Source organism: Aethalodelphis obliquidens, unplaced genomic scaffold, assembly GCF_003676395.1.
Source record: "Aethalodelphis obliquidens isolate GAN/ISIS:26980383/991018 unplaced genomic scaffold, ASM367639v1 scaffold3, whole genome shotgun sequence".
NCBI classification, from domain to species: Eukaryota; Metazoa; Chordata; class Mammalia; order Artiodactyla; family Delphinidae; genus Aethalodelphis; species Aethalodelphis obliquidens.
The window spans coordinates 10,216,861-10,225,847 of NW_020837947.1; the positions used below are offsets into that span (position 1 = coordinate 10,216,861).

General features: G+C 40.0%; 1 protein-coding gene across 8 annotated transcripts in view; it reads right to left on the bottom strand.

Moving 5' to 3' along the window:
- Positions 1-8,987, bottom strand: part of ARID1B (AT-rich interaction domain 1B) — a 412,304-nt gene that overhangs the window by 357,270 nt on the left and 46,047 nt on the right. For all 8 annotated transcript variants that reach the window (XM_027082651.1, XM_027082627.1, XM_027082631.1 and 5 more), the window contains exon 2: positions 4,612-4,806. In XM_027082651.1, the coding sequence (XP_026938452.1) occupies positions 4,612-4,806 (195 nt within the window). The remainder of the gene's footprint in view (positions 1-4,611; positions 4,807-8,987) is intronic.

An 8,987-nucleotide genomic window follows, 5' to 3' on the forward strand; every position in this document is an offset into this window, starting at 1 on the left:
AAAAAAAAAAAAAAAAAAAAAAAAAAAAAAACTCTTTTAACCAGTCCTTCTCACTCCATTCTTCCTTACTTTTCAGAAACATTGTTAAAACTATATCAAAACATAATTTTAACTGTATTTTAAAAAGCAATTTTTTTTCCAGAATAGATTAACAATATAAAGTAACACAGGTGGGAATCCTAGAATTCACCTGGCTCCTTAATAACCCCAAGGAAAACATTTATTTTAGCCAAACAATTGTAATGTTTGTCTCCTTTTAGAAACATCTGCTGCCAAAATAAATATGTGCGTTGGAAGAAGTGTTTTGGCTGTTAAGATGGTACCAAAGAAAATGCTTATGTTCTGAAATAAATATTCTACTCAAAAAACACACAGCAAAATAGACACATCCAAAGGGTGTAGAGGATAAAGGCACAAATTAAAACACCTATTCATTTTTAAAACCTTTTTCAAAACAACCTTGGTGTTTAATTCAGTTGTTATTCAGATTGAAAGTGATAAGTTCAGATGGGTCACCTTAACAAAAATAACAAGTTCTATTTAATTTTGCCACGATATCTTTCAAAGCAATAATTATATTCCATATTCTTGTTGTAAAGGTCTTCGCAATACAGATGTGTTTAAAAACTAAAAAGTCATGTTTTCCCATTGCAGAAGCACTCATGAACTTATACATCTCTCACTTTGCCCTTTTTCTCCTTCCCTGGTTTTATAATTCCAACAGGTATCAGGTTATACAAACATCTGCAACAAGATATGGAGAGTTAAAATACCAGTCCAATAACACTTGATAACTCGAGAAAAATCTCAGACCACATAATTGAAATCAGCTTGACACAAATAAATATAACTTCGCTTCTGTAACCTATTTCTTCTCGGTGTTATTTCTTTTATATGACAAATCTTTTTTAAAGCAAGTCAGCATAGGCCTATGTATACATTTATGATCACAAAGGACAAGAAAAATGAAATAAAACATTTGCTCACCCACATCCCCGATCAAGCAAAGGATACATTGGTGTCTAAGTTTAAAAAAACAAAATCTAAAAAACTCAGAGTCAGATTCTAGTAACCTTAAAGATTATACATCCTCTGTGTAGCTCCGTATTAGATGAAATCAACCAGTGTACTTCTGTTAACCATCCCCAGATTTGAATTCCAGGAGCCTAGAGGCAGAACATTCTCCACAGAGGCACAGAAAATTCATTTCCCCTCTCAGCTCAATAAAAACCCAAGGAGACTAGTTTTTAGGACACGGTGCAAAACTAATCTGTTTACCATGTATTTGTCTGATGATGTGAGAGAATCAGCAAGTGAAAGACCACAAGTCTAGTTCCAGTTAATAAATACCAAAACGATGTACTATTATCACATCATGCTTCGAAGACCCCGTCATGAGTATAGTTCAAAAATAAAATTATCACCATACAAATCAAGAATCCCCAGGTTAATACTAAAATCCAACACTCAGTGGCCAGTTCCCCCTAACTCTCCGAGACAAAAAGTAAGCAGTGATACTATGCATGTTAAATTTCATGTAAGCACTGTGGTTCTTTCTAACAGAATACTCATTTAAAATTCCTGTCACAGGAGTAGAACGCCAGCCAGGAATCAAACTGTGACCCCTGAGCCAAAGACAACTTACCACTCAGCTAGTAAGTGGGCAACTCAACATACAAACTTGAATTCCTACATTTTAATCCTTTGCAGAAATATATGAGCAATATTAAATGAACTGGATTCAGCTCATTAGAGGTTCACAAACCAAGCACAGAAAGCCTTGGAGGCCGTCCAAAGTCAAGTCATGCCTAGGCGGTGATGTCCACTCAATAAAAACTCAATGTCATCATTATCTTCCAGTTTTTTCCCTGAAGAACATTACCAGCCATGACCACAACAATGCTTAGCCAATTACATCAGCACTAAGAGAAGACGGATAGGACTGGCAGCCAATCACTGTGCCAGGACCTTGTTTGTGGACCAAGTTTGTAATTATCCAAAATTCGCAAATAAAGCAACTCACCGAAAATTCCTCACCAAAGGACACAGACTAAAGCTAAAAAAATAAATGTGTTCTAATAACCTTTACCAAAACCCACATTATTTCTTTTCCTTTCCAAAGCTATTAATTAGCCTACACCTAACTGATCACATGAACTTGGTACTATGCTGTGTGTCCCCTTTAAAATGTTACACACATTCAGAAATGCATTAGCAGTTCTTTTTAGCCTTTTAGGTTTCAAAACAAAAAAACAATACTTCAAGGTCGTATTATAACTAAATGAAAAAGTAAAAAAGCAATAAAGATTATTTAGAACGTCCGATTATGATTAACTCAATATGGAAGTGTGACAGCCAGGGCATTCCATTTCTTACCAGATACCCTACTTTTCTTTCATTATCAGAAAGATCTGTGCTTAATCAGAATTAGGCATTTTTTTGGGTTAGTAGTAAAATACCTAATCTAAAATCTTAATTAAAAATTTGCTAAAATACTTGGTGGGTAACCTTTATCAATTTGTCCCTTCAAATAAATCTGAGAGTTACTGGATTTTGAAAGTATGTAAATCCACCAGGATGAAATAAAACAGAAAAGCTAAGAAAACTAAGGTTATTCTATGTAACTGTGTATGTCCTCTACTCTTAGCCTTACATATGTGGGAAGAAAATAATGAAAAAAATATTCCTAGGTGATCATTCTTCACACCTCTCCATTTGTTAGATTCCCACTTTGGGACTGCAAAATAAACCAACGTCTTAAACTTCGAATAAGACTTCAACTCATTCAGAGAAAAAGGTAAAGGGTCATCCAGTAGCTTGCCATGAACAGCTCCTTTTGAAATGACTCTCGAATTTCCCTTCAGGAAAACATGGTGGAGAGGAAGGTGCAGGAACAGGGAGTGGCGGCATCTACTTCCCTCCACCCGTCCTGCCATTTCTCACTGCCCTTCTGTCTCTACTCTCTTCCTGTGGCCAGAGTATCATACAGAACTGTCAGAGCCCCAAAGAAATCAGCTGTAGAGCAGAATCAGGACTCTATTCGGCTGGCTGCCTGGGCCTTCTTCCCCTCAACTAAGGGAAAATTAGCTTTAAAACGTAAAAATAAGTAAAATAAAATAAAAGGAAGAGAGAAAGAGAGAGGAAAAAAAAAATCACAACTCTCATCTTACTTTTCAATCATTTACAAATTAACTCCCTCTCATAACTAGCAGCCTCAACTAAAGAATTTTACTCTAGGCAGCAAAGTATTACTGGAAGAAAGGAGTAATGTTGAATCAAATTACAATACAATTAAGTATGCAACTGACTGCTAAAATTCTGAGTGGCCAATCTTTAATAAACAAGGGGTGAGAACTTCTGACAATAACGAAGGCCATTTAAAGAATCAATAGCTGGGATTCAAAGGCTGAGCTGCTTCTATCTTTCCTCACAACTGCCTTAACATAAAAATATCGCCAAAGGACAAACTAAGATAAAGAGGAAAGACAATTTTCGGTCTCTAAAAAGACAGGGCTGAAGTGTCATTTATCTGTGAACTTTTAGGACACAGCTATGGAGCATATAAAGTGTATCATTCTCCACATTCACTTCAGAGAGAACAAAAGTTCTATCCAACCTTTTTTCCACAGTGATTTTTGGTCAAACGTGGGGAAGAATTTCCTGAGAGGAAGTACTGTGAAACTCTGGAACGGGTTGCTTGGCAACACTGTGGAATAACCTATCTGGAGGCAGGAAAACAAGCAGGGCATCAACCCGATGCACCACCAGGTTAAAGGCATGGTGCGGGAATTTATAAATCAGCCTTTCTGGTGCTCCTAGAAACGAAATACCCTAAAACAAGTCTGACTCTCCTCATGGCAACATTACAAGGATATACTCTCCAGTATCCAAGAGACTGTAGGCTTACTACTGCCAGAAGGTAGATGGTCATTTAAGGTAACTTCAACTATTTGATTCTAGAGAAAAAGGAGAAGAATATTTTTTTTTAAAAGAAGAAAAACTCTTTTTTGTTTATGTAAAAACACAAAACCCATTCAAACCTACGAAAACTGATACACATCAAATTCTCTTATAAGAAATACAGAAATCTTTTTTTTCAAAAGATACAGAAGAAATACGTCAAGAAATAAAAGCAAAATAACTTCTGGGGAGACTAAAAAAACTTTTAAGCTGATGCCATCTTTATGAGAAGGACCTTTAAATAACTTAAAACTTCACCCTAAGAAGTTTATTCACAGCTCAAAATTTGACACTGTCTGACATCAGAAATATTAGAAAGCCAAGTTCACTTTGGGGCTTAGATCTATATAATTTGCTGCAAAATGAGGACACAGTCAATCTTTCAAATATAGCTGGTAACACAGGCTTTCTACCAAACAGGAATTCTGTCCACTTTGCTCTAAGAAGGTCACTTTTCTTTCTTTAAAAGAGAGGGTGGGAAACATTGTACCTGTGATTATTTCAAGAAACTATGAAATCTTTTAAAAAGTAGAGAAAAATCAGTGAAATGCCCCCCCAATACTCTCAAAACTAATCTTCGGTAGACAGTAAAAGACAAAGACAAAACTAGGACCAACTGTGCGGGGAAGTGGAGTAAAAACTAGCACAAACCTGCTGCTGTGGGTACTGCATTCCTCCCATGGCCCCTGGGGTCCGACCTTGAATGCCAATCGGATACCGCTGTGGGCCTGGGGGGCCGTAGGAACCTGCCGGGTAAGGGCTGCTCTGCTGTGGCTGAGAATGAGGGTTACTGCCCATCCCATACAGCTGAGGTCTCTTCATCACCATGGGATCCATTGGGCTGCCCTGTGAAGAAATACACGAAGAAGTAGGCTTATTAAGTCATTATTACAAAGGCAGAAAGTTTGCTATGCTAACGTATACATTATAAACGCAACTATCCTTTCTTTTGAAAATATTAAAAACGATTACCTGACAAATAAAACCCAGAAAAACATTAAGAAAAAAACCTAGGTGGATATAAGACATTTAATTTTTTACTTTTAGTAAGGCTTTAATAATTAAGAGGGATCTGGAGCAAACAATATAAGGAAAGATTTCGCGTTCATCTAAAATTCTACTATGCATACAGGAAACGGGCATGAGTTAATCTCACCCAGCTCCTTTTAGCTTACTAGTAACAAAGGCAAAGCACAGCGAGTGGTTAGGAACCCTTTCTGACTTCAAAGTATTCTTAGAACAATTACTTTATTTTAGACCTGAGTCTGCAAGTCCTGATCAAACATTAATGCATCTGAGTGCTCATTAGAAAGTGAAAGGATAGATTTCAGATAACACAGAATGTCTAGGGTAAAAATTTTCAAAGATCACTAGTGCACATGAATAAGCACCCAGACTGTGAGTCACAAGCCACCTTCTCCATGCAAGTAAGCGTCTCACCAAACATAACCAGTTCAAAACTAGACTCTGAGTTTTATTTTTGGCTTGGTGAGTCAGCCCATGGGCCTCAGGGCCAAGGCCATTCAGGAGAGCCGAACTGGAGCCTCAGTCTGCGCTTTCATGCCCTGGGTGCTTCAAAGGAGCAAAGCGGTGGTGGCGGAAGTCCCTCACCGCGGTGCTACAAAGGCCTACAGATCCCTCCTTCCTTCCTTCCAAAACCATATACTGATGCCTACTGTGTGCCAGACTCTATGTTCACACTGAGTACACGGGGACTCTCAGGAAGGCTTGAAGATTAGCAGGGTAAATGGAAGAAGCCACGTTCAAGGTGGGGAGGGCCAGGGCACAGAGTACCACGGAGCAGAAGAAACGGCATAAAGCACAGGCTCGAGGGAGCTGAGCTGCCTGGCGTGTGTGAGGAAACATAAGCAGTTTAGATCCAAGAAGCCAAGCGGCAGCTGGAGCAGGCAGAAGCCAGTAGATGGGTGAGCCTTACGTGCCATTTTAAAGGCTTCAGACTGTACCTTGGGGATAAACCACCGGGTGCTTTTAACAGAACTATAGAGTCAGATCCGCCTTCCGCAAGGACCACTCTCTTGCCAGTTGCCCGGAGCCAGGGTGGGCTGCCACAGAGGCAGGGGAGCTGAGGTCCTGGGCTGGTAGCAGCGCTGGGCAAAAGCAAGCCCAGATTCAAGTAAGAGAATGGCAACACAGCACGACTTGCGAGTGATGGAAGACAGGTGTCAAGGGTGGCTTAACAGATAAGACACCAGGTGAGACAGCATGCAGTAGTAGAAGCAGATCAACCCTCCCCAGGGGGCGGGAGCCTTTAGTATTCTGCATATTAAAACTGAGGTTCCTGTAAGGAAATCCAGGTGAAAATATCCAGAAGGAAGAGCCAACTTGGGGAGGAAGGTCTGACCCAGAATCATAAATAGGGAAGTCAGCATACAGAGAATACATGCTCCTGGAGGGCGGCGACTTCTGTGTTACTCACTCACATTATATCTCCAGGACACAAGTCAAACAGTGCACCTGGCACACAGTAACTCCTCAGTAAATACTGGATGAATTCATTAATATGAAGCACATAAAACTCAAGGACTCTACCCAGGAAGAATATATGAAAAGAGAACAGAAGGTAGAAGGGAAAAGGAGGCCACAACTAGGCCAAAAGAATGGTCAGAAAATGTAGTTAGAGGTTGTAGAGAGCACAGTGCTATGGAGGAGAAGGGAGCAGGTGTCGCAACATGCCAACTGCAGCCCAGGAGTCCGACAGGTGAGGGCTGAAGCTCTGGCTACGCCTCGTGACTGGGAGGTAACTGCTGAGCTGGGCGAGGGCAGTCTCGTTGCAGAGGTGAGGGCAGCTCCTGGAAGACCGGGAGCTGGGCATGAATAGGAGGTGAGGGGGAGCCAGGAGTGTAGACCCCAAACCCAAGGCGGGAAAGCTACAAGAAGCCCCAATCAAGCAATTATACTCCAATAAAGATGTTAAAAAAAAAAAAAAAAAAGAAGAAGCCCCAGTCCTACACATCCCCCAAGGCTGCCCGCAGTCTCTGCCCTCCCTCCTTCTTAGGGGTACCCTGGTGCTCATTTCAATGACTTGAGTAACCCACTCATCACACATTTACTAAGCATCTACCGTGTGCACTATGCAGGACACTGGAAGCAAAAAGTGGACAAGTGTCGGTGGCTGTCCTGGAGAGGTGAACAGGCTGAACAAAGATGACAGTGCAGCCCAGCAGACATCCTGAAGGGGCCGTGAGGAGAGAGCACGCCAGTGGGTCTGAGTTCTCACAAAGCCCACCTATAGAAATACCTGAGCTTAGTCCTGAGGGGTTCATAGGAATTTGCCAGGAACTGATCTCACCTGAATGAAGATATGTGTAGGCCAAACAGCTCCGCTCAAAATTCACAATTTCATGGAATTTCAACTGTGCTACTTTCACCAGCCAAGAAAAACGTTTACTTACTGTGACAGAAATTGCTCAAACAATATACTGATGTTACACACACTGCGCTGACTTCACAATCAACATACAAACATACATGGTGACCTCATGTAATGAAACTAAAATTGAAAACTAAGAATTAAGTTTTCTCAGAATGATTTAAATTAGAATTTATGCCTAAGAAAAGCAAAATGTAATGATTTTCCACACTTTCTTTCAAAAGATAAAATAAAACTTTCTATGAAAGTGTGAAAATCAAGGCTGAGCTGGTGATGCTAGAATCCGCAGAGTGAATGAATGGCCCACAGAGAGTAAATCAGATTTCAGGCTAAATTTCCAATATGGGGCCCGAGGCAGCCCTATCTTCACATTCAATCTGAATTAGCCGGGGCATAGGAAAGGTCTGCTTACTTGACTTTAAATAGTGCACGACCCAAACTGGCTTAATTAAAGCAGAAATTTAAAATGGGAGAATGATTGGAATGTCTATATTTTAATGCTATAGATAACAGTGCAGCAAATTCACCTTATCAGTGACTGAAACTGTTTTGTAATATCTTTCTCATCACTGCCATAAACTCTCACAGCCCTACTTAAAATTCAGTTAATTTGCACCCATGTCAAAATGTTAGCTTAACCCTGAGATTTCTGAAAATCGAAAGCATGAAATACACAGATTATCTCTACCTCTCAAAATGCATCAAATGCCTTTCAGTGAGATTCAGATATGAAAATAAGATACTTACACAGTGCAAATTATTTAATTTTAACCTTCTCTCCTTATGGCCTATTATTAAATAATCAACCACAATCCAAATTCATCCCACTGTGTACTCTTGCTACTTTTAACACTAAATATGTACCACTGCAGGATCTCAACCCCTGCTTTTTACAACTCTCTCCTTAAAGAAAACAAAACCCAGATCAAATCTAAGACTTTCCCAAAAATCAATTCACTTCTCATAGTCACATCTAACCCAAAACAACTTTGTATTTTTATCATCTACCCTTCTATTGATTCTCCAGTATCACCATTTTCAATTCTCACATATAATTTATATCAGAGACCACCACGTTAAGAATAGTCCTCAAATATTTCTCTAAATATGTTATTCCAAGCACATTTTTCCCTTCTAGTTACCATTCCACAACTGCTGCAATTTGGACTTCAATTCCATAAAATAAGACAAGTGCTTTTAGAGTCACAGTGTGTCCAGCCCATTTTCAAAGAAGTCTTAACATAACTAGTCTATGTTTAGTTACTCAGCTTCTAATGAATTTTATTACTTGATAAGACTTTCTTGTAACTCTTCCTTATTCAAGTAAGTTTTTAGATATGTATGTATTTAAATATGTAGTTATGGGGGTTCCCTAGTGGCACAGTGGTTGAGAGTCCACCTGCCGATGCAGGGGACACGGGTTCGTGCCCCGGTCCAGGAAGATACCACATGCCGCGGAGCGGCTGGGTCCGTGAGCCATGGCCACTGAGCCTGCGCGTCCGGAGCCTGTGCTCCGCAACAGGAGAGGCCACAACAGTGTGAGGGCCGTGTACCGCAAAAAAAAAAAAAAAAAATGTAGTTATGTATGTATGAGTTATAACTCTCTCTCCCTCCCCCTCTCCCTCCCCCTCTCCCT